The 27,277-nt window shown below is 34.8% G+C and overlaps 1 protein-coding gene across 1 annotated transcript in view; it reads left to right on the top strand.

Annotated features, from left to right (window-relative positions):
- GCLM (glutamate-cysteine ligase modifier subunit) overlaps positions 1 to 25,715 on the top strand; it is a 34,449-nt gene extending 8,734 nt beyond the window's left edge. Inside the window, exons 3-7 of the mRNA XM_053694038.1 lie at positions 2,771 to 2,855; positions 4,839 to 4,895; positions 13,662 to 13,864; positions 18,788 to 18,902; positions 20,508 to 25,715. Coding sequence (XP_053550013.1) covers positions 2,771 to 2,855; positions 4,839 to 4,895; positions 13,662 to 13,864; positions 18,788 to 18,902; positions 20,508 to 20,680 — 633 coding nt within the window. The 3' untranslated portion in view covers positions 20,681 to 25,715. The remainder of the gene's footprint in view (positions 1 to 2,770; positions 2,856 to 4,838; positions 4,896 to 13,661; positions 13,865 to 18,787; positions 18,903 to 20,507) is intronic.
- The last annotated feature ends 1,562 nt before the right edge of the window (positions 25,716 to 27,277 follow it).

Here is a 27,277-nt window from a genome sequence, read left to right as displayed (position 1 = left end):
CCTTGAAAGTCAGCATGGTGCTTTTCTTGTTCTGAGAAGTAGAAGTTGCTCAATTTTCAGAACCAAATTACACAAAAGTGGGCAAAATAAATAATGAAAATGATATTGCAGAAAGGGTGTTTTGTTACACATAACTTAAACATTATTTATCAATATCTCAATGTGTTTTTACTGTCACTTTTTTTAAATAGGTGTCAGATACTGATAGGAGCTAAAAATAATGACCTAAAAAAAACTGACTTTAAAGTAAATTATATTTTATACTTCCCTCCTTATGCTATCCAGTTATTAGGCTACACCACTATAACATGTATTTTGTGACAAAACGTTTAATTATATACAGTAAAATAACTTTACTCTAAATTTTCATTATTTTACCTGCATTAATTGAGTTCTAATTTTTTTTTAGTTTTTCTAGTGCCCCCAAAGAAGCTATAGTACATCCCTTTTTAAATTCAAAACTCTGACCCTCCTAAATGCTGCAGAAGGATTGGTTGGTCGGAGTGCTTAATTTGCTTTGTTCTTTTGGTACCCTTTGTTAAAAACATACCTAGGTTGGCTCAGGTACAGCAGTGCATTACTAGAAGCTAGCTGCTATCATTGGCTCACACGATGTGTCATTAGCTAGACCACAGTAATACATTGCTGCTTCTTCAAAGGATGCAAAAAGAATGAAGCAAATTTTCTAATAGAAGTCAACTGGAAGGTTGTTTAAAATTGTATGCTCATTACATTCATGCATATGTGTAAAAAATAGTGCTCTATATGTATGTATGGTGTCTGTCCTTGCCTACTAAGTGCACAGATACAGTATTTGCCAGCCTTTGTTATGCACGGTTGCCTGTAAGTCCTTGTTCCGACTCACTCATTTAAGCTGGGCTTTGTTCACAACCAGACAGTTATTTTTAGAGACATCCCCTGTCACATGGTGTTAGACTGACAAGATTCTCATCTCTGAAGTTGGCAGGCTGTTATTTGTGGAATTTTCATAATTTTTCAAGCTAGAGAATGTTCTATTAGAAGTCTGGGAAAGCGTCTCCAGTCAGCTATTTGCATTTGGCTTGAGAGAGAGTTCTAGTTTAACCCACTGGTTTACAAACCTCTCTTCAGACCTCCCTGTCAGGCCAGATTGTAAGGATATCTGAACTGGAGCACAGTTGAAATAACCAGCTGATTAGTAACCATGGTTATTTTACCTGCTCTCATCTAAGGTGATCTTGACAATCTGGCCTGTTGGGGGACCTAAGCACAGGTTTTGAAAATGAGTGTTTTAAACCTAAACCCTACTAGTAATTAGCTTGCCTAGTGGGTATGTGAGGTTTATGCCCTAAATAGAAACTTTTACAAGTTAAAGGCACATAGAAGTCAAATTTTTAAACGTTCATTATTCAGAAACCGTTTTAAAAATAGTTTCCAGTTTAGTTCTGTTAACATCTTGCCAACATAATTATGTAATAGTTTTAAATATTTCATAATGTTCATAGTTAATTAATGGCACATTCATTTGTTTTCAGTGAAGTGCATAGTAATATTGTCCAAATTCTGGCCTGTTAAAGGGACGTTGCATACTTACATTTTCTGTGCATGAACCTTTTGGGAATAATCGGTTCTTTTGGGTGCCGTTTGGTAGCAAAGATTACATTTTAATTAAATAATATTGTGATTATTTCTACCCCTAACCAAACCCTAAACTTGCAAGAGCATATGTTCCTTACCAGCCTGTATACAGCGTGATGCTATCTGCTCTCCTCTTGTGCTGGGATTCCCAATGACATCACAGCCAGTATTGAAACTGTGCCAGGCTCAATATAAGATCACCCTTTCATGTATTTCCTTCAAAATGTGTCCGCTTTCCTTTACGTGATGTTTTCTCTCTAAAGAGTTTGCTTGCGCTGTCGGCCTGTAAGTACATACCGTGCACACCTGTTCTTAGCGTTCAAGAGCGTTCTATTAGCAATTTAGAAAAGCGTGCAATGCATTTGCTACTTTAGGTACAGCACAATTGGCCTTTTGCTGGAGTTGGAGCATCAGTATTACAGTTTTGAGATATTAAAATGTTAATGTTATATTTAAGGAAGTGCTTAAACAAAATTGCTCTCATCTCATGGTGCCCGGGAGCCCAGTGTTGAGGGAGGTCATATTTTTGTGTTTTCCCCCTCATTTCTCTTACCTTAAAGGGACAATAAACCCAATTTTCTTCTTTCTTGATTCAGATAGAGCATGCAATTTTACGCAACTTTCTAATTTACTCCTATTATAAATTTTCTTCATTCTCTTGCTATCTTTATTTAAAGAGCAGGAATGTGATGCATAGGAGGCGGACCATTTTTGGTTGAGAACCTGGGTTATGCTTGCTTATTGGTGGGTAAATGTCAGCCTCCAATAAGCAAGCGCTATCCATGGTGCTGAACCTAAAATGGGCTGAATGCTAAGAATTGCATTCCTGCTTTTAAAATAAAGATAGCAAGAGAACCGAGAAAAATTTGATATTCGGAGTAAATTAGAAGGTTGCTTAAAATTTCATGCTCTATCTGAATCGTGAAAGGAAAAAAAAATGGGTTTAGTGTCTCTTTTAAATATCTTGCATATCACATTCATTTAATTGCTTCCTGTCTACTGATATAAATGTATGAATCCTTAAAGAAAAATCCTATATGAATGTTTTTATGGCCTTTTCACCTTCTCATCATTCTTATTGATTTTACATTTTAGCTATTTGGGGCGTCTTCTGTTACTATCTAACATCTTATTTCTTTTTATATTTTTTCAGGAATCTCCACAAACTCTAGAATGTTCACTTTCACAGGCAATTGAGACTATAAACCCAGATGAGAGAGAAGAAATGAGAGTATCTGGTAAATAAATTAAGAAAAAAAAGTATATTAACTTTTAGGAAGATATTGGCAAAATTATGTATTATGTTGTAGTAATTTTAAAGCTTAAAGGGACATAATACCCATATGCTAAATCACTTGAAAGTAATGCAGCATAACTGTAAAAAGCTGACAGGAAAATATCACCTCAGCATCTCTATGTAAAAAAGGAAGATATTTTACCTCAGAATGTCTTATGCTCACCAGAGTAAGTGCTCTGTAAACTGATAGAGCTGCTCTAAAGCGCATGTTGAGGGAAAAAAAAAAATAGCCATTTGGTATCAGCAGTGCTGAGATCTTGCTTTGCTGTGAACAGGGGGGATTACTCGGTGGAGAAAATGCTGAGCAAGACACTTAGCACCTTAAAAGCCCCAAAACCTCTCTATTGGGAAACAATGTTACAGTCAAAAAATGTATTAAGGTTTGCCTATATACCCTAAGACTGGGATGTATAGTCCTAAAGATATGTGTTTACTCTATCTGAAAACGGTGGTAATGAATATAACGCTAATTAGCCCAATCGATTATATGATATACTATAATATATGTTCAGTCAGACAAATACAAACAGAGGAAACTGTATTGAAAAATCAATCGCTAATCAATCCTTTATTTATAATAAATAATACAATTCCTTTCTCTAAGCTGCTATTGGATACACATATAGAGTCAGCTGAGTGAATAAATTGGTAAAAACTAATTAAAAAAACAGTAACAAACCGCTTAAATATTATCGGATTCTATAGGGTTAGACAGATAGTATAAAATACATTTCTGGCTAGAAAATAACTAAGTCAAGCATTAAGAGCAATAAGTCCAGAAATATGCCCAGGGACTTTGGTGTTTCCAAGCTGTGACGGTGAATCAACACTAAACAGTGCACCAAAAGTACTTTCTAACCGGTAACTGCCTGAAGTTTCTAAAAGCTTCTTTCTCAGCTACAGCCCGCTGTGTCCTTAAAGGGACAGTCAACACCAGAATTTTTGTTGTTTTAAAAGATAGATAATCCCTTAATTACCCATTCCCCAGTTTTGCATAACCAACACGGTTATATTAATATACACGTTTTTACCTCTGTAATTACCTTGTATCTAAGCCCTGCAGACTGCCCCCTTATTTCAGTTATTTGACAGACTTGCAGGTTAGGCCAATTAGAGCTGTCTCCATGGTAAATTCACGTGCATGAGCTCAATGTTATCTATATAAAAACACGTGGAACTAATGCCCTCTAGTGGTGAAAAAACTATCAAAATGCATTAGGATTTAGAGGCAGCCTTCAAGGTCTAAGAAATTAGCATATGAACCTCCTAGGTTTAGCTTTCAACTAAGAATACCAAGAGAACAAAGCAAAATTTGTGATAAAAGTAAATTGGAAAGTTGTTTAAAATCACATGCCCTATTTGAAACATGAGAGGTTTTTTTTTTTTTTTTTGGACTTCTGTCCCTTTAAATGGCACCACTCCTTGAGCTCGGATCTTAGGTTTTCCCTTTGTCTGGGTATCCTGGGCATTTGTAGAGCCGGCTTGCTGCTTCGCCGTATCTTGCCCTGACCACTTGACTTTTTTCGGGGTGTGTGATCAGTTAGATCTTGTCTGGCTCCTGTGCCCTCAGCGATCAAACTTTCCAGCTCCTAGCTAAAGGTAGTACTCCTCTGTAGTTTGCTAGGCGTTTCGGCTGAACACACAGCCTTTTTCAAGCATGATAGTCATATCCGTTAATGTCGATTATTTAAATCCCCATCGTTCAATTTAATCGGTTAATACATATGGGAAACCATTATAGTTCATTTGTTTTCTAGTCAGCTGTTTACAGCTATGCTGCATCACTTTCAAATGCTTCAACATTTGAGTATCATGTCCCTTTAAGTGTAGACCTTTTTTTGGGGGGGGGGGGGGTCCAGACTGGTGAATATAAGCTACAAATTTGTTATGGCTCAATGTAATCCATTTTTATTTTTCCTTACAGCCAAGTTGTTTGTTTTGGGGTCTGGCATTTCCTCAATTAGACGTGCTGTAGACATGGGTAAGTGGAACTTCCAAGTGCTTGTAAGAATGGCTCAGTTTGTTCTACACTAAATTACACACATATATATATATATATATATATATTATATATATATATATATATATATAATATATATATATATATATATTATATATATATATAAATATATATATATATATATATATATTATATATATATATATATATATATAATACAAAGAAAAGTCCGGACCTCAAATGCAGATAAAACATAAATCCTTTATTTGATAATGCAGGTAAAAGCATAGAGTATCGGCAGATAAAGTTATTTAAACCAAGACTGACATTTTAACATAGACAGCTGGGCAATCTGCAGCAGACATGTTTCGTGCCTACAGGCACTTGTTCACTGCTCACAGGTGTCCCAGCTCATTATCCTTAAATAGGTATTTCTTAAAGGTATAGAGACTCAAATGAGTAAATGGGTAATCTAATTATTGTCTATGTTAATAACTATTATAAATATACAAATCACAGATACATATATACATATGAAAGTCACTAAGCTCAGATAAACACTTCAGTTCATACACTTAAAAATACTAATATGAACTATTGAAGATTAAATATGAATAAATACACATAAACTCTGTTCATAATCTTATAACCTAATGCATATAGTGAACAATCATAATATAGAGGGGCAATATACAAAGACATGTGTATTACATAGAGTATGGAAGTCTAAGGATTAGATTTATACTTTCCCCTGTTTGATGTATAAATATACAAAATTCCTCTCTTATTTATGTTAAATATACAAATCTATGTCCCTTCTAAAATTTAATCCTTGCGGAATGATAGTATTGAGGGAAAAAATCCAGAATACCTCCCTAGTATTTAGCTTTGTTTCTCTGTCACCTCCCCTCTTCCATAGGGGTACATGGTCTAATGCTTGGACCATTAATAGGCTGGCATCAGAGTTGTGATGCTCTCGAAAATGCCTAGCTATTGGGGTGTCAGACTCAATATCATCTATTGACCTGAGGTGTGCCAAGAATCTGTCCTTTAAGGATCTCTTAGTTTTTCCTACATACTGTTTATAGCACCCCCTACAGGTCAATAGATATATTACATGTGTGGTGTTACAGTTTTAAATAAAAATTAATTTTGTACGTTTTTGAAGATGGGTTGAAACAAATGTTTCGCCCCTCTGATACATGATCACAGGTCTTACAAACATTCCTTCTGCATTTGAAAAAGCCTTTCCGCTTTTTCAACCAACACGTTGCAGAACCACTGCCAGAGCTGTCAGAAGGAGAAACATAGTTTCCTATAGTTTTCCCCTTCTTAGAGATAAAGTCACATCCTTTTTGAATTATTTTCTTTAATGCCAAATCTGTATATAAGATTGGAATACATTCTTTTATGATGTTACACACTTCCCCATATTCCAGACTGTAAGTTGTTATAAATTTGGGTCTATTATCTTCCTGCTTATCCTTATTGTATCCCTGTCTTTTACGATATCTTAACAGTTCATTCCTTGGTATGACGTTTACATCATTCCTAGCTTTTTCTAACACTCTAGGGGAATAACCCCTATCCAATAATCTTTCAGTAATCAAATTAGCTTGAATTTCATAACTTTCATTAGTAGTACAATTTCTCTTGGCCCTTATGTATTGACCCTTGGGAATACCATTTAGGGTATGCCTTGGGATGACATGAGTTATATTCTAGAATAGTATTACCTGCTGAGGCCTTTCTAAATAGATCTGTTTCTATCATCTCCTGTGTGCACTACCCTTTAATGTTATATCCAGGAAGCAGATGAGCTCTTATGCTGTTCCCCTATCAGCTTAATGCCACAGTTATTATGATTCAAATAATCACAAAATCCTTCTATTTCACTTTCCTCACCATCAATTATAAAAATCAGATCATCTATGAATCTTGCATAGAAAATGATCTTATTACGGAGGGGGTTGCCATCTCCAAAGACGTGGAACCGCTCCCACCATCCATAAAGAGATTGCGTAACAGGGGCAACACATAGCAATTATGATGTGACCACCAAAACAATTTATTCTGACATCAATTGAATACCTATTGACCCACAATTATTTTATGTTCGAGGGAGGTTTTCTATCTCCAGAGGCGTGGAACCGCTATGGGGGCCAAGTTTGCCCCCTGTTACGCCAATCTCTTTATGGGATGGTGGGAGCGGTTCCACGTCTTTGGAGATGGCAACCCCCCTCCGTAATAAGATCATTTTCTATGCAAGATTCATAGATGATCTGATTTTTATAATTGATGGTGAGGAAAGTGAAATAGAAGGATTTTGTGATTATTTGAATCATAATAACTGTGGCATTAAGCTGATAGGGGAACAGCATAAGAGCTCAATCTGCTTCCTGGATATAACATTAAAGGGTAGTGCCACACAGGAGATGATAGAAACAGATCTATTTAGAAAGGCCTCAGCAGGTAATACTATTCTAGAATATAACTCATGTCATCCAAGGCATACCCTAAATGGTATTCCCAAGGGTCAATACATAAGGGCCAAGAGAAATTGTACTACTAATGAAAGTTATGAAATTCAAGCTAATTTGATTACTGAAAGATTATTGGATAGGGGTTATTCCCCTAGAGTGTTAGAAAAAGCTAGGAATGATGTAAACGTCATACCAAGGAATGAACTGTTAAGATATCGTAAAAGACAGGGATACAATAAGGATAAGCAGGAAGATAATAGACCCAAATTTATAACAACTTACCGTCTGGAATATGGGGAAGTGTGTAACATCATAAAAGAATGTATTCCAATCTTATATACAGATTTGGCATTAAAGAAAATAATTCAAAAAGGATGTGACTTTATCTCTAAGAAGGGGAAAACTATAGGAAACTATGTTTCTCCTTCTGACAGCTCTGGCAGTGGTTCTGCAACGTGGTTGGTTGAAAAAGCGGAAAGGCTTTTCAACTGCAGAAGGAATGTTTGTAAGACCTGTGATCATGTATCAGAGGGGGAAACATTTGTTTCAACCCATCTTCAAAAAACGTACAAAATTAATTTTTATTTAAACTGTAACACCACACATGTAATATATCTATTGACCTGTAGGGGGTGCTATAAACAGTATGTAGGAAAAAACTAAGAGATCCTTAAAGGACAGATTCTTGGCACACCTCAGGTCAATAGATGATATGAGTCTGACACCCCAATAGCTAGGCATTTTCGAGAGCATCACAACTCTGATGCCAGCCTATTAATGGTCCAAGCAATAGACCATGTACCCCTATGGAAGAGGGGAGGTGACAGAGAAACAAAGCTAAATACTAGGGAGGTATTCTGGATTTTTTCCCTCAATACTATCATTCCGCAAGGATTAAATTTTAGAAGGGACATAGATTTGTATATTTAACATAAATAAGAGAGGAATTTTGTATATTTATACATCAAACAGGGGAAAGTATATTCTAATCCTTAGACTTCCATACTCTATGTATACACATGTCTTTGTATAGTTGCCCCTCTATATTATGATTGTTCACTATATGCATTAGGTTATAAGATTATGAACAGAGTTTATGTGTATTTATTTCATATTTAATCTTCAATAGTTCATATTAGTATTTTTAAGTGTATGAACTGAAGTGTTTATCTGAGCTTAGTGACTTTCATTATGTATATATGTATCTGTGATTTGTATATATTATAATAGTTATTAACATAGACAATAATTAGATTACCATTTACTCATTTGAGTCTCTATACCTTTAAGAAATACCTATTTAAGGATAATGAGCTGGGACACCTGTGAGCAGTGAACAAGTGCCTGTAGGCACGAAACATGTCTGCTGCAGATTGCCCAGCTGTCTATGTTAAAATGTCAGTCCTTGGTTTAAATAACTGTATCTGCCGATACTCTATGGGGCTTTTACCTGCATTATCAAATAAAGGATTTATGTTTTATCTGCATTTGAGGATCCGGACTTTTCTTTGTATCCTATACACTTTTTCAGCGCTCTTTGGATGAAGTGAGCGCTGCAGCTTGGATCCCCTGCGCAGAACGTCTATGAGTGACGTCTCCCACGCTCCAGTGTGCCGTAGCCAGGAAGGAGGAAGCATTAGACGGGTAGTGTGAGCGCAAGGCGAGTGTTTGTTACATATATATATATATATATATATATATATATATATATAGTATATATATATATATATATATATATATATATATATATATATATATATATATATATATATATATAATATATATATATATATATAATAATTTTTTTAACACAAAATGGTTTTTAATGCTCATCTATGGAATTTTTTTTTTTGTTTTTAAAGAAAAAATTTTTTTTATTAAAAATGACAACCAGTAAGTCGCAATCTTCTCTGCCTGAGCCTTTTATTTGGGTCTTTGTGTTCTAGAATGCAAATTATATTCTATATGCATTTTAAACCAATATTTCCGTTCTTATAGTACTGTACTATGTATATAAAAAGTTTTATAAAACTACCTTAAAGGGACACAGAACACAAATTTTTTCTTTTGTGATTTAAAGCATGAAATTTAAAGCAACTTTCTAATTTACTCCTATTATCAAATGTTCTTTATTCTCTTGGTATCTTTATTTGAAATGCAAGAATGTAAGTTTAGATGCCGGCCCATTTTTGGTGAACAACCTGGGTTGTCCTTGCTGATTGGTGGATAAATTCATCCACCAATAAAAAGTGCTGTCCAGAGTGCTGAACTAAGAAAAAAGCTTAGATGCCTTTTTCAATTAAAGATGGCAAAAGAACGAAGAAAAAATAGGAGTATATTAGAAAGTTGCTTAAAATTGCATGTTCTATCTGAAACACAAAAGAAACAATTTGGGTTTGGTGTCCCTTTAAGGTTGCATGTATAAGCTGTATTATGACACATAACTTACATAATATATTGGTCACATCCCTTCTCTGAGCTGTCCCATTTTACAGATTCAAATATACAAATATTCTGAAATCCAAACCTATACCCGTACCAATCAGTTTTGATAAAGGATTGTGTACCTGTACAGGTTTGGGTGTGCTGTGTTTTAGAGACATTAAACACAAAATAAGTGCTAGATAGAATGATGCTATTAAAGAAAAGATTAGTCTGAGAATAACCTGTAGATGTATTTTTAAAAGTTTCATTAGCCATTTAAATATTGACAAAATAAGTGTAAAGCTTTAGTGCCTATAAAACAATGGGAGCTGCCATGTTGTAACTTAGGTTACCTTCTCTGCTGTAGCCAATTAGGGACAGTTTTATAAATAGGTCACTAGAGTGTGCAGCCAATGGCTGTGTTCTGCACTTTCATTTTTAACAGCAACTGAAAAGCTCACAATTTCAGAATGGAATTATAGGAAAAAGGGACTAAATAACTATATAAATAAATAAATTAGTTACCATCACATTTTTAATTTAAGGACCATTCATTACAGTAGAATTACATAATCAATAAATACGTAATAACAAGATATGTGAAATTCAAATTGCATAGAGTAGTAGACTTTTTTTTGTTTCTGACACGTTTCAGTTATTTCCAATTTCACTGCCATTTTTATCATTTGACAGCCAACAGCCAATCACAAACACACAATATACTGTGAACTCTTGCACATGCTCAGTTAGAAAGCTGCATACTCTATCTGAATCATGAAAGTTTAATTTAGTTTCCCTTTTTAAAAAAATGTGAAATTTACTATTAATTTAATCATATACACTACTTTGCAACATTTGATACAAATTTTATATGCTAAATTACCTACTGAGAACTGCTTTTGCTATATTATTATTATTACTGGTGTCTGTTTTCTGCTCAGTGGTGCTAAGAGCCACAAAAAAACATTGAGGGTAAATGTGGCCCTGTAGTTTTTTTTTTTTTTTAAGAAAAACAAACCAAAAAAAAAAAACAATTATTAGAGAACAGGTGTCTCTTTTCCACAAGCTTAGGCTATTTATTTTGCCATAGTCGTCATATTCTTAAATTTGTATAAATTACATAGTTTGGTGATCCAATGGACACATTTTGAAAGGTTGGGGTAGAGCTAACCTATCCCAGGACTCCTCAGTACCTGTTTCATGTCTAATGGAACTTCTTCTTTAAGAATTTGTTCCATGACTGATTCATCTTGAAAATATTATGGTTAGTTTTTAGGGGGACATAGCTGGGTTTTTTAGTTTTTTAAACAATCTGTTGGGTAAAGAAAAAAAATCTTCATATATTTAGTAATGCTTTTTGAAGTATTAATTTTATGAAGTGACAGCTGTATTAACCATCTGCTAAAAACATATTTACTAATAAAGAGAACCTAGAATGTGTTTTTTTCCAGTTCCCAAAAAAGTTATTTCTTATCTCTCCTGTTAGGATCCCTAGTTGCCACAGCAGATGATACTTTAACTGTAAATGTGCCAGTTTTGTGTTTTTAAAGTAAGGTTGGCATCAATTCATAGTATATTTTACATAACTCTGAACAAAGTTTTTATTTAAATGCCAAGTGACCTGATACGCCCAGATACTTGTATTTAAAGGGCGTGTTATGCAGAGATATGGAGGTGATGAAATTTATGTTCTTGCATAAACATTTATTTAGCAAATCCTTTGGCTGCCAGCGCCAAAAATTAGACAACAGATTAGTGAACATAGATTGTCCAATTGTAGAAGCTTGAATATTAAATGGTCGTTCCAGGGCAAACTGTTCTAATACTCTCTAGTCACAGAAAGCAACAAAACACATTGGGGACTCCAAAGCCATTTTTCTTCTGCCTAAAAGAAAGGGGATTAAAAAAGTCTTCATTCCATTGAGGTTTGTCACTGTTTACCAATATGAAACAGAGGGAGATCTACTCATTAGCCAGTGAGCAATCCGTAACTAAATGCACGCTAAATCCTGTGACAATGTTGTTGTTTTTTTATTCTTCAGCTTTATTATAACGGTCCCTAATCGGACTCTGCAGAGGAGATAAGACAACAGGCTTTTAAACCTAGGCTCAAACATTCCTTTTTTATTTCTATTATCAAACATCCTTTGGTCTCTTGGTATCATTTGTTCCAACTTCACTCATTTCCGTGTGAATATTGATGAGTAGGCTCAGGATTGTGCACGTGTCTTGGGCACTATATGTATAACATTGTTGCCATGTCGTGCTCATGAAATGTCCTGAGATTGCTTCAGTATGATCTCATGACAAGGGGCTACGTATCAACAAAGGATAACATGAGAATTAAGTACATCTGACAATAGTATTAAAGGCATACAAACAATATTAAAACTTGTTAGTGGTGTGTGGTTTTTTTTTTTTCCAAGTGAAAGCTATTTATTAACATTTACAGGAAATACATGATCACAACTGATCCCTATGGAGATATTCCTCACTGACTAAGGAAAACTCTCACAGCTGTATTGGGGATAGTGACACACCCACAAGCATAAAAACAAGTTGTTGTGGGGGGTTTTAGCACAAGAGTAACATAAAATCTAACACAATCTTTTAAATCAGTGGTTTTTAACCTTGTTTTTTGCCGTGGCACACTTTTTTACATTAAAAAATCCTGTGGCACACCACCATCCCAAAATTTTAAAAAAAATCACACATTGTAGCTTAATATAGCATATTTATATACACACACACACACACACACACACACACACACACACACACACACTGTATGTATTGTGCTGTTATGCCATGCCTCCTACAAACTACCCCTGCACTGGGAGTAAAAAACAAGCAAAGCTTAAAAAATATGTCACACTGTTGTCAGTCTGCCGTGGCACACCTGAGGATCTCTCACGGCACACTAGTGTGCCACGGCACACTGGTTGAAAAACACTGTTCTAAATGATCCTCTTTAGATATTACAAAGAAAAAAATGACATTGTAATGTCCCCTTTTATTAGCATGTTGCGGGGTTTGTTTAAGAATCCCCTTGGATGACTTCCAACCTTTCTGGGGGCAATGACAAAAAACACAATATTCAGAATAAACGTTTATTTTGCATTATTTTACTATACTAGGCTAACTGGAGAGTAAACGCCTTGTAATTAAAATGCTTCTGCAGTCGTGCAATAAACTTAACATACTGAATACATTTTGATAATGTTGGGAATGCATTAACATTTTGCTGCAATTTTGCTTTGTCCTGCCATGTAGGTATCTTCATCAAATAATACCATAGGAACAAAGCTTATTTGATAACACAAGGAAACTGGAAACTTTTTATTTTTATAATTGTATGCTCTGTCTGAATAGAAACATAGTTTTTTGGGGCTTTATATCCCTTTAACAAAGCAAACTTGTTCAGCTGACAGCTACATTTGTGAGATATTTGTGTTACGTGCATATGTGAGATGCACTCGCTGAGCGAGTTTCCTTTTGTGTTTACCTTTTTCTGTCACAGACCCAGAGGGCAATGTCCCCTCCTCCGTGTCCTTATCTGACTTTGACACGTCAGAGAAACATTTTTGTGTGTTGATTCTAAATTCTTTCGTTTCTGTAAAGCTTTCATGTTTTAATTGGAAACACATTTCAGTGAATACAATTTTTCTCTTTGGCAGTGACTTATATCAAAATAATTATTTCCTTGTTTCACCACCCATAAACATTCTTTTATAGTTTTAAAGCTCCCTTTTCTGTAGTATAAATAAAAATCTACATTTCTGTTTAGAGAATACAGTTTTGGCAAAATATAAATACATAGTAACGAGTTATAACATTTTGCATAGATATTTACTTTTTTTTTGTATCTTTATTTTCCACAGCGTGTTCCACCCTTGGAGTCACCCAGTTAGATTCTGTGATCATCGCACCACCCCCACTGGAAGACGGCACCAGCCTTTCCTTAGAGCACTTACAACCCTATTGGAGAGAGCTAGAAAGTCTAGTTCAAGACAAGAAAGTTGTTGCTATAGGAACGTCGGATTTAGATAAACCTGTTTTGGAGCAGCTATACCTGTGGGCGCAGGTGAGGCTTTTACTAAACTGCCCTGTCTCTTTTTTTACAGGAAGAAAAAAACCGAAACTATCATCTGACAGCCGTCAGCCAATCACAGACTTGTATAGGTATATGAGCTGTAAATAAATTGAAAAGTATATATAATCATGAGAGAAATTTTTGGGTTTCATGACCTTTTAAGATTAACCACGCAACATCCTATCTTTCTTGCAAATGGTGCTTTTATGATCTACAGTTTTTCGGTTTGATTTAAAGGTTATTCTCGTTTTGTTTTTTTAATAGGTTTTCTGTAAAAAAAAAAAACAACAATAAAAAAACATTTTATGCTTACCAGATAAATTCCTTTCCTTCCTGGAAGGGAGAGTCCACGACTTAATTCCTTACTGTTGGGAAATACAACACCTGGCCACCAGGAGGAGGCAAAGACACCCCAGCCAAAGGCTTAAATATTTCTCCCCTATCCCCCAGTCATTCTTAGCCTTTCGTTACTATGGGATGTGTCAGATTTGGATAGTCTTGTAATCGGTATGTTCCCTTTGAGAAAGGACTGAAGTTTTAAAGGGACAGTCTAGTATAAATTAAACTTTCATTATTCAGATAGGACTTTTAATTTTAATCAACTTTCCAATTTACTTTTATCACCAAATTAGCTTTTTTCTCTTGGTATTCATAGTTTAAACTAAACATATTTAGGCTCATATGCTAATTTCTAAGCCTTTTGAGGGCTGCCTCTTATCACATGCTTTTTAAATCGCTTTTCAACACAGAGACAGAAAGTACACGTGGGCCATATAGATAGCACTGTGTTCAGGCACAGGGGGTTATTTAAGATTTAGCACAACACAATGCTAACTGCAAGACAATAGATAATAAACAGTCACAGTCATGTGATCAGGGGGCTGGAAGAAGGTTCCTAGATACAAGGTAATCACAGAGGTAAAAAGTATATTAATATAACTGTGATGGTTATGCAAAACTGGGGAATGGGTAATAAAGGGATTATCTATCTTTTAAAACAATAACAATTCTATGGTAGACTGTCCCTTTAAGTAATCATGTCAACCTCTCAGTGAGAGTATTGATGAGTCTGGAGCTGCAGGGAAATGTTCTCCGAACCCATCCAGACTGTTGCTATCAGCTCCTAAGCAATCAGTGTTGACGAGTTTCACTGCTTGCTGCTACACACTGGGGATTTATATCTGCCTAATGTAATTTTTTTTTAATTTTTGTTTTGTTTTTTAGGCTCATAGACAGTTTTTTGGCTTGGAACAAACATGTTTCACTTTCGTTTTTGAAGTGTTGCGCAATTCATAATAGCTTGGCACCCTTTTTCATAGCAGGGGAAGTCATGTCTTACGTACCACGTGACCGGGCGCAGTCTCTTTCATTTCCTAAGATCCTGCTGCAGACATCACTCCTGAGGAGAGTGTTTTCACTGTTAGCTTGTCTGGGTCTAGGAGGTGAGTGCCCCAGCAATTGGGAGTATTAAGGTAGATGACGAATATCAACGAATGGGAAAGAGTAGGAACTTATTTTTCCCCCTCGTCTACTTTTAAAAAATTATTCCCGGTCCCTGACTCAATTAGAATTGTGGGGCTCCATCCCTAAGGTAGATGGCGCTATCTCTACACTGGCTAAGCATACTACTATCCCTCTGGAGGATAGTTCTTCTTTTTGAGAGCCTATGGATAAGAAAATGGAAACTTTTCTGAGAAAGCTGTTTCAACATACAGGGTTTTTATTTCAACAGGTGGCAGCTGTAACCACGGTTGCTGGAGCAGCTACCTACTGGTGTGACACTCTCAGAGCTCATTTAGGTGGAGACTCCCATTGAGGATATTCAGAAGGGAATTAAAGCACTGAGAATAGCGAACTCCTTCATCTGTGACGCGAATATGCAGATTACTCTCATAAATGCAAAGGAATCGGATCGAGTAGGGGCAGACTGTCTCTTTTTTTAGACGTTTGGTTCCTGGAGGTTGACTCTCAAGGATACAGAATAGGATTCAAGTCTCATCCGCCCAGGGGCAGATTCCTACTCTCTAGTCTGTCTACAAGACCGGAAACGAGTGCTGCCTTCTTAGGTTGCGTATGGGATCTCTTCTCTCTGGGAGTAATTGTCCTAGTACCTACAGTAGAAAGGGGTTTGGGGTTTTATTCAAACCTTTTTGTGGTTCCAAAGAAGGAGGGAGCTTTTTTGTCCAATTCTGAACCTAAAGTGCCTAAACAAGTTTAAGTGTTCCCTCTTTCAAGATGGAGACAATACGGTCAATCCTTCCTCTGGTTCGGAAAGGACAGTTTATGATCACAATAGACCTGAAGAATGCATACCTTCACGTCCCGATACACAGGGAACATTTTCAGTTCCTGAGGTTTGCTTTTCTGGACCAGCACTTCCAGTTCATAGCTCTTCTGTTTGGCATAGCTACTGTTCCAAGGTTATTTTCGAAGGTTCTGGGAGCTCTTCTAGCCATTGCCAGAACACGAGGTATTGCAGTAGCACCTTACCTGGACAATATCTTGGTACAGGTACCATCTTTTCGTCTAGCGGAAGAACATTTGGAGTCCCTTCTCAATCTTCTTCGATCACTACCTGGTCCTAACACCCTTTTTCTAAATTTTACAAGTTTGAGGTGTTCTGCTTCGGCTGAAGCAGCTTTCGGGAGAAAAGTTTTGCCGGGTGTGGTGCCCTCAGCATAGGGTCCGCCTCCTTCTTCTTCTCTATTTTTTTTTTTTCTGTTCCCTCCGGTTATTGTGTCCTCTGGAGCTTGGGTATAATTTACCCAACAGTATGGAATGAAGTTGTGGACTCTCCCTGCCTTATGGAAGGAAAACATAATTTAGGCCTACCAGATAAAATCCTTTCCTTCCTGGCAGGGAGAGTCCACGACCCCGCCCGTAATTTTGTTTTGATGGGCGGCTCCCTTTTTATATTTCTTCTGGCACCTTTATACCCTGATGTTTCTCCTACTTTTCCTTGTTCCCTCGGCAGAATGATTGGGGGGATAAGGGAAGTGGGAGGGATATTTAAACTTTTGGCTTGGGTGTCTTTGCCGCCTCCTGGTGGCCAGGTGCTGTATTTCCCAACAGTAAGGAATGAAGTCGTGGACTCTCCCTGCCAGGAAGGAAAGGAATTTATCTGGTAAGCCTAAATTATGTTTTTTATTAAGTTTTGTTTTAAATCAAACCGAAAAACTGTAGATCATAAAAGCACCTCTCGCAAGAAAGAGAGGATGTTGCGTGGTTAATCTTAAAGGGTCATGAAACCCAAAAATGTCTTTCATTATTCAGATGGAGAATATAATTTCATATATACTTCTATTATTTAATTAGCTTCATTCTTCAGATCTCCTTTTGTTGAAGAAATAGCAGTGCACGTGGGTAAGCCAATCACATGAGGCATCTATGTGCAGCCACCAATCAGCAGCTAGATACAGCAGACATCCTCAAACATGGCCCTCCAGAGGTTTTGGAACTACATTTCCCATGATGCTCAGTCAGCATGTCAGCTGGCTGAGCATCATGGGAAATGTAGTTCCAAAACCTCTGGAGGGCCAAGTTTGAGGATGTCTGAGAGCATGTAATTTTAAGAGACTTTTCAATTTACTTTGATGTTTAACTCTTATTTCATTATCTTGGTATCTAGTCTTGAAAACCCATAACTAGGTAAGCTCAGAAGCAGCAATGCACTACTGGGAGCTAGCTGGTGATTGGTAAATAGACTCATGTAATAATGTAATATCCCTTTTAAAGGGACATGAAACCTATTTTTTGTTTAATGATTCAAATAAAGCATGTGATTTTTTTTTGATTTTTTTTTTTAAACAAGTTTCAAATTTACTTTGGTTATCTAGTTTTTGTTCTCTTGGAATCATTTGTTGTAAAGGATACCTAGGAAGGCTCAGGAGCTGCTGATTGGTAGTTCACATGCATGCCTCATTTTATTGGCTCATCTGATATGTACAGCTAACTCCCAGTAGTGCATTATTTCTTCAACAAAGGATACCAAGAGATTGAAGCAAATTAGATTAATAGAAATAAATTGAAAAAATTTTAAAATTGAATTCTCTTTCCGAATCATGAAAGAAATAAAATAAATATAAATAAATATATTCTATCTGAGCTTTTTGAACACTCATAGCCATGTTACTCATCAACACGTTGTAGAACATTTATTAGACTTCCAATCTTATTTTATATCTTGATCCTGTTGTAATTTTTTATTTTTTCACATTTGCCAATCTTTTCCTGGCAGGGTTCACGTGTTGGTTGAGTAATTTTGGCCTTTGTTCTCCCGGAGCACTGCTTGTTAAAAGATAAACCTCTGTTTAGTACGTTTTTTTTTCTGGATTACTAATCGCTAAATTGTTTGTGTGAAATAATCACAGAAAATAAAAACATAACTTTATTATAAAAAATTTCCCTAAACAAAAAAAATCTAATTTCAGAAAGTGGGGGAAAAAAGTTTTCTCTGTGAACGCCCTTTATGTTTTTGCTTTATTGGGTAATAATTGTTTCCTCTTTCTATGGTGCCAGGCTGTCTAAATTGTTCATTTGACTGAAACGTGTGTCAGTAATGCACTAAATACCATTTGCCGGATACTAATTGTCCATATTAAGGGTTAGCTGAACCACTCACTGTTGTTGAAAGTCAGAAACACAATGTTAACCTTATTGATTTTTTTTTATTATTATTATTTCCAATGACTAAAAATCATACACCTGTGTGTGTGTGTGTATGTATATATATATGTGTGTATATATATATATATATATATATATATATATTTTTTTTTTACATGTCTGTCTGGTCAGCTTAACCTGGATAAGTGTGGTGTTTTTTTTTTTTTTTAAGTTCTGAAAACAAAGGAACCATCTTTAGAAAAGAATTGTTGTCTGAGATGTGTCTAATAGAACATTATTCCTTTGCAGGTGAAACCGAACAGCAACCAGGTTAATCTTGCGTCATGCTGCATAATGCCACCTGATCTGACTGCATTTGCAAAAGAGTTTGACATTCAGTTATTGACGCACAATGATCCCAAGGGTAAGTTAACCCTAGATGAAAACACAATAGCATTCTGTTTACTGGTTCCCTGACAGTGTCCCGTATAGTGACGAAACGCGTCAGTGTGCAGGGATTCATTTAAGACTGATGTATGAAATACTTGTTTTAATTAAAGGGATATGAAGTCCATTTTTTTTTCTTATATTCACAAAAAACATACAGTTTTAAACAACTTTCCAATTTACATTGGTTATCAAATTTACTTAATTTCTTTGGTATTCTTTGTTGAAGGAGCAGCGTTGAATTACAGGAAGCTAGCTGAACTCCGAGTCAATGACAGGAGGCATATATGCGCAGCCACCAATCGGCAGCTAGCTCCCAGTAGTGCATTGCTGTTCCTGAGCCTACCTTGTTGTTGTTTTAAACAAAGGATACCAAGAGAACAAAACAAATTAGATAATAGAAAAACTGGAGAGTTGTTTAAAAGTGGTATGCTCTATCTGAATCATGAATGACATATTATTATTTTTTTAATTTCCTTTTAATACTATCTTTGAGTGAATCCTATGATTTGGTAACCACTAGTCGGCTAATGCTGTCACTTATAGATAAAAGAATTCATGAATAGCTACATTTTAAAGGACCAGTGAATACAGTAGATTTGCATCAACAAATACATGATAAAGACAATTGCACTTAATCTCAACTTCAAATTAATAGATTTTTTTTTTTTCTAACATTTCAACGTTATGTCTATTTTCACTCCCCCTGTACCATGTGACAGCCATTAGCCAATCACAAATGCATATACGTACATTCTGTGAATTCTTGCACATGCTCAGTAGGAGCTGGTGACTCAAAAGTGTAAATATAAAAAGACTGCACATCTTTGTTAATTGAACCAAATTGGAAAGTTGTTTAAAATTGCTGCTCTATCTGAATCATGAAAGTTTAAAGGGACACTGTACCCAAATATTTTCTTTTGCGATTCAGAAAGAGCATGACATTTTAAGCAACTTTCTAATTTACTCCTATTATCAAATTATCTTCATTCTCTTGGTATCTTTATTTGAACTGCAAGAATTTAAGTTTAGATGCCGGCCCATTTTTGGTGAACAACCTGGGTTGTCCTTGCTGATTTGGTGGATAAATTCATCCACCAATAAAGTGCTGTCCAGAGTACTGAAACAAACAAAAAACTTAGATGCCTTCTTTTTCAAATAAAGATAGCAAGAGAACAAATAAAAATTGCTAATAGGAGTAAATTAGAAAGTTGCTTAAAATTGCATGCTCTATCTGAATCGCAAAAGAAAAAAATTGGGATCAGTGTCCCTTTAATTTTGACTTGTGTCCCTTTTAATATTACTGACTGAGAAGGATTCATTTTAAGTTTGCATTCTCAAGCATAAGAGACATTAGTCAAACATCAGAATACAGGATGCAAACTCTTTAAATTGAGATGTGTGTGTTACGTTCTTACCCCAGTATGTTTTGGTTTGTCTTTGTTTTTTTGTGGTTATTAATAAAGCTTTTTGATGTTTTTAAAGTGCAACAAAATATGTTTACATTACATTTTATTTTTTTTTTAATCCTGAATTGGTGCAATAGCCTTAACATCTTTTTTCTTTCTTTATACTTAAACAGAGCTCCTGTCAGAAGAGAGTTTCCAAGAGGCTCTTACTGAAGGTATCCAGGAATGTCAAGCAGTTGAGTGGTCTCCAGCATGGTTCCTGCGATACTCAGTCATCGTTAAAACACGTGGGATTATAAAATCAAAAGGTTATATTTTGCAAGCTAAAAGGAACGTGTCACCTTAGCAGCACAAGAGTTCTTTTAATACCCAAAGACCACTGGCTGTGATTTTCAGACCCACCTATGACAGTCATTGCATGAAAGATGTTTCTGAAGACCAAATTAGTTAGTTGATACGGTATGTGTGCAGCCTGCATGCTGAGTACACAGCAGAAGTCACATGCGTCTAGTGAATGGACTATTCCTTAATTAGACAATATGTATATATTGTAAGAAATGTGTGAGCAACGATTGTGTTTTTCATGTCATTTAGCTCCATATTGGGCTATGAAATGTTTTCATGACAAAGGTTAAGAAAAGTAACCTCCGACATAGGTTTCAAAACTACTCTATGTATTTCCGTTTTTAGTCAAAACTAGATATGAAGCCCATTGCATTTAGTATATATGTTCATAGTTCTCTTAAGAGGTGTAGAAGGCAAGAAAAAAAACACCTCGGAAAAAAGCTGTTAAATATTAAAATAGATCTGTTAATGAACATGAACAAAGCTCTACATGAGCAGAATAAATAGGTTTACTTGGCACATTACACATGGATTAAAAAAAAAATTGGAATAAGTTTTAAATGACCCTCTTCGATTAAACTAATATATGCCTACCGTGTCCCTTTTAGGCTCTGTGTGGGTATCAGAACTGTTTAAGGATAACTGTCTAATATTAGGGCTTGAAAATGTGTTTTAATACACTGAATAATCTCATTTAAAACAGAATATTTTACTCCAGTTCTTAAAAAAGAAAAAAAGATGCACGTACAAATGCTTTGTAAGATACAGAATGGGCTTTAAGGTGGCGTACAAGTGCAGTAGGAAAATGTGTTAATGTGCTAGAGTATTTTACTGTTTCACTTCTGTGTGTTTGACACAGTCTGCTCTGGAACAGCAATGCGCTACTGCTCCTGTGCTGGGCGTGGTTGGTGATCGGCAGTTATGCACTTATGCTGTTTGGTTTACTGTCCATATCCAGTATACAGACATGCACTGCTGCTCCAGATTGAACTTTAAAGGGACATATTACCAGTATGCTGCCTGATTTGAAACTGATGGAGGATATTAGAAAAGCAAAATAACTAAAAAAAAATTGCATGAAGTTCTTTCCTCCCATTGTAATACTTTTAAGCATCCAATCGGAATGCTTGTCCTGAGAAATCCAGGTATGCTTTATTAAACTGTTTTGTTTCTCACTATTCTTCTGGGGTAAATGAGAATTCACATTAAGTAACGTGTCCCTTTATGTATTTAACCCCTTTACTCTAGCACATTAGAGCATTTTAATAGTTCTTTTGTTTATGTCCCTTTTTAAAAGCAATGTAGAGCTGCGCATATTCCTTACAGTTTCTGATTTGTAAAATATTCTATGACAATGTGGCAAAATTTTCAAGGGACATTTAACTCAGAAAATATTCTACCATCCACATAAAGCAGAATTTAAACAGGTTGTGTTTTTTTGGCTGAAGTAATATTAAGTATAAACTATTAAATTGAAACTAATAGTGTAGTCATCCGTGCCCTTTCTTCTAATGCCCATTGGCTGATAGTGATCACTAATGAGCAGTGACAGGATATGCACAACTGACACTGCTGTTAGTTTTAGTCTGCCCTCATCATGTTTATATGTGTCTATCATAGGAATATTTTGAGTACAGTGTCCCTTTTAAATATCAAGTTACGGTTTAATATTCTATATCCATGATGGCTAACCTTAGCAACCCCAGATGTTTTTTTGAAACTACATTTCCCATGATGCTTAGGCACTTTGCACTCTAGTTTAGCATCATGCAGTTCCAAGACATCACTGTTTTATGTTTTTGTTTTTGGTCGTACTGAGGAGTCTTAGCCTTAAAACATTATGTACATTTGATATACGCACAGCTTGTAACTTCTGTTAAGGCAGGGGAAAGATTGTTCCTTTACAGTTAATTATATTTTCTATAGTAAAAAGAAAAAACACAGAGGTTTGCAGTATAAACCTGGGTGTCATTTCCTCATTCATTAAAGTCGTTTTGCTGCTTATTAAACCATGAGAGCACTGAAGGTTAGGAAAATGTTACTGCCGTTATCATTCTGCTGTAACTTTGACTCGCAGATATTACTCAAGTGGCTGAACTGGCACAAATTCGACTGATTATTAACCTTGTTAATCTCCTCTGGCTCAGAACCACAATTTTTCCAGTATAATATATCTACTCATGAAAGCAAAAAAAATCACTTTTATTACTCCTATCCAATACTGACTGTTACACTGATTATATACTCATTAACAGATCCTATTTAAAGGTACATAACCCCCTATTCAATGTGCATTTTAAAAGCAACTTTATTTTTAAGCTTGCAGGCACCTTCTTAATTCTTCTACCCGCTTGCAGCTGAAACGGTAGCAAGCATTTGGACAGCAGTGGAAAGTATGAGGTACCTTCTGCTGCTTTTAAAAAGACTCAAAAATGAATATCTTAGATCAGACATTCTCAAACTTGGCCCTCCAGAGGTTTTGGAACTACATTTCCCTGGCTGAGCATCATGGGGAATGTAGTTCCAAAACCTCTGGAGGGCCAAGTTTGAGGATGTCTGATCTAAGGGGTAGTAATTTTTCTTTCTTTTTTAAGCTTAAAAATGTATGTTCTTAAATGCCTATTAGAATTAATGAATGAACCTGTATTTACTTTTTTTTTTTTGTCCCTTAAAGGGAAATTAAATACTTTGAGATGGTAACATAAAATTATAAATCGTGCGTATATATAAAAAAACAAACAAACAAAAAAAAAACTCTTAAGTATACTTTCATTATTTTGTCCCCTTTTCATGTAAATCTATTCTGAAATTGTGAGCTTTCCAGTTTCTGTTAGAAATGGAAGTGCAGAACACTGTTATATTACACACAGCCATTGGCTACACGCTCTAGTGACCTATTTATAACTGTCCCTAATTGGCCATAGAAGAGAAAGTAACCTAAGTTACAACATAGCCATTCCTATTGTTTTATAGATACCAATAATTTACATTTTTGTCAATATTTAAACAGCAAATGAATCTTTAAAAAACACCTACATATTATTCTCAGACTAATCTTTTCTTTGAATGCATCCTACTATTATTTATTTAGTGTTTAATGTCCCTTTTTAAGTGAGGGTTAGGGAACTAAAAGTCCATGAATGGTTTTATAAAACATTTTATCTGTTGCATTATTGGGATACTGTAATGTAAAATAAAACAATAAGTCATCAATACAAAAAACATTATTTAAAGGGACATTAAACCCAGAATTTTTCTTTCATAATTCAGACAGAGAATACGATTTTAAACAACCTTCCAATTTACTTCTATTATCTAATTTGCTTCATTCCTTAGATATCCTTTGTTAAAGAAATAGCAATGCACATGGGTGAGCGAATCACATAAGGCGAATATGTGCAGCCACCAATCAGAAGCTACTGAGCCTATCTAGATATGCTTTTCAGGGAAGAATATCAAGAGAATGAAGCAAATTAAAGAATAGAAGTAAATTAGAAAGTTGTTTAAAATGGTATTCTCTATCTGAATCATGAAGAAAAAAAAATTGGGTTTAATGTCCCTTTAAATATCTTATTCTTGCAAGTACACAACTGATTCTGGTTTATTGGTTTAAGTATGAAGCTTTTATTTAATATTTTCTAAGCAAAAAAATGCTTACGTCTTTTTAAATGCTTTTTTTCTATTTGGATAACAAATTCTTGATGAAGTACAGTATCCATCTAAAGGGGGAAATGCATACGGCCGGGTTCTTCTGAGTAAGCAACTAAAGTCTAATAAATAAGAAAGAAAACTGACGAGATTAGAAATGCTTTTAGTAAAAGCTGCTGTAATTGTAGGATAATATATTTAGCAGTGATGTTTTATAATTGCACCGGTTTCCTCTTTGCCTTATATGAAATGTTGATGTTCTATTCGGATCAATGTCTGGTATGGAGGTCTGAGACTATTTTTACAGGTTTTTTTCTGCTGTTAAATATCATTGTTAGATTTTGATGTGACGCAATATATTTATTTTTTACAAAAGTAAGTTCCTTATGCAACATCAGTATGCAGAGCACTGTGTTGTAGACCACCCTGGAGGTTAAAGGGTTAAGTGGTATAACTGATAATTGTTTAATTAAGAAGAAAATACTCAACATGTTTGTTACTGTGCATGAACTTTATTCTAGCTTTGGAGTGTAGGTTTTTGCACTTTTTTTTTTTTTTTTAAGTACGTTTTTCTTTTGTTGCTAGAACTAAATCTTTTTCAGCAACTTTGTTACATGTTCCCATTTTATAACCTTAAAGGGATAGTCTAATCCAAATTAAACTGTCACGTTCAGATAGAGCAGGCAATTTTAAGCAACTTTCTAATTTACTCTTAATTTTTTTTGTTCTCTTGCTATCTTTATTTGAAAAAGCTGGAATGTAAGTTTAGGAGCCCCATCTTTGGTTCAGGACCTGGGTAGCACTTTCTGATTGGTTTCTGAATCATAAAGGCAAAATAATGTTTTATATCCCTTTTAATGAATGCCTATTGCATTGTTTTTGTGTTAAAATATTTTAATGGTCAATTAAATTTTGATATTTGTCAATGAAATGTTACCATAACTTTCACCTTTTAGTCTAGTCATTTGCAGACCACTTGCAAATCTGAGATTTTTCTCATAGTTACTTATAACAATCGGGTAGTTCACATTTTAATAAAACTATAAATTGACTTCCCCTAAAGAGTTTTACTTTGATTTGGGAACTTCTAGACCACCTGTACTTTAATTCTGCATAAATCTAATCCGAAACTGATCAGTCTTGAATGACTGGTTGTGTTTATTGTATAAGGTCAAAATATCGGTAATTGTTTTGTATGGTTTTTTTTTTTTTTCAGCATAACTGTCTAATATTTTTCCAAAGCTGTATCTATCTTTTTTTATGCTGCTATTGTGACCGTTGCACTATTTATATGAACTTTAATTCTAGATTTATGACTATTGTTGTTGTAACCTAATTAAAACCATTATATTGATTAAGTATTCAATAAAATTGTAATATTAAGTTAATCATCTTTTTTTTTTTGCTTTATAATTGTTTGTTTGGAATTTTAGTACAATAGCCTTCACATGTAACAAGCTTTTTAAATCCGAAAGATTCATTCAGTAGTAGTCTTGGTAATCGTTAAAGGGGCATTATGTTCAGAGATTCTCTATCATCCATATGCAAGTAGAAATGTGAAATGTTAACTATTTTTACATAAGAAAACAAGTTTCAATATCAATTTAAACAAACTAAATGTAACTACAAGTGTGTGTTCTTTTTTTAGGCATAATAATATTGCACAACAGCCAACCTTACTTTAGGGTTGATGTTGTAATCCGTACCTTGAGATTTAAGTCTGATCTAAAGTTATTTCCTTAATAACCCCTGTAATAAAATTGTTTGTTTTATTAGATTTATTGAAATCCTTATTTAATTATAAAGAAAGAAACCCTATCTGAATTGCTTAAAGGGGCGTTCTCCAATTTGTCTATTTTGCATATGAAAGGAACAGACTTTTAAGCATGTTGCACTACTAATACAGTAGTATTGGTTGTGTACTACATACTAATGCTAATTGGCTGATGAGGACAACTCCTACAGTTGTGTTGGTGGAAAGATGCATGCCTGTGCAAACTTAACAAGATAAATTGAAACCTCTTTAGATTAAACAAAAATTTGACTTCAATATCGATTTGTGTATTTGATCATAAATACAGTAGCTATTCTAGAATATGAACAAAGTTTAGCACTAAACTGCCCAATTATCACTTGAAGGACCTGCAGATAACTAAATTTAGTGATTGAGATGTTTTTACTTTTTATTTTTTTTCTTTCTAAAAATGTTAAATTTTCTTTAAAATTGTACATTTGTTGTTGCATTTGTTCTCTATGTAACTTTTTCAATGTGTACAAATTCTTATGATTTACAGAAGGCTTAGCTATATTTTGGGGGAGTGGGTATGTCCTGTGCCTTCCTCTCTTCGAACTGTATTTATTACTGTAAAAGGATTTATTCTGATTATGTTTAACATTCTAGTGTGCATTTTATATTAATCTGTTGCTTTAAATAAATTGTATATCAGATTTATATTGTGGGGACGGCATACATATTCAAGTTTTGTGTTTACATGTAGTTTTTCTGTATTGAATGTTTAATTTATTATAGAGCTGGGGATTACAATCTATACATTTGCTGGGGGAGAATATTATTGTTTTGGCACATTAAAATTCTATTTAAAAAATGCTGCTTTGTGTTATTGTTAATATAAATAATAGGAGACAGGGTATTTTGAAACATTTTATCCAAATAAAACGATACAAAGAACTACAAAAAAGGAATAGTGTATGTTCTATAAATACTCTCTTCTAAGCATAATAAAAGTAGCTTTAGTGCAGGTATAATCTAGATTCTACTGCATTGAGTGGTCCTTTTTAATGTCTTTTAAAAGCACACAAATATACGACATAGAAAGAAATAACATACATTCAAAACCAAAATGAATGAACTGATCAGAAACAATGAACCAATGAGAGGAGTTTCTGGAAAAAGCTAGAAACCTAGAACCAATCCGCTTTATTAGAAGTT

The sequence above is a fragment of the Bombina bombina genome, chromosome 10, assembly GCF_027579735.1.
Source record: "Bombina bombina isolate aBomBom1 chromosome 10, aBomBom1.pri, whole genome shotgun sequence".
NCBI classification, from domain to species: domain Eukaryota; kingdom Metazoa; phylum Chordata; class Amphibia; order Anura; family Bombinatoridae; genus Bombina; species Bombina bombina.
The sequence above is the reverse complement of the archived record's forward strand: the minus strand, read 5'-3'. Positions and strand labels throughout refer to the sequence as shown.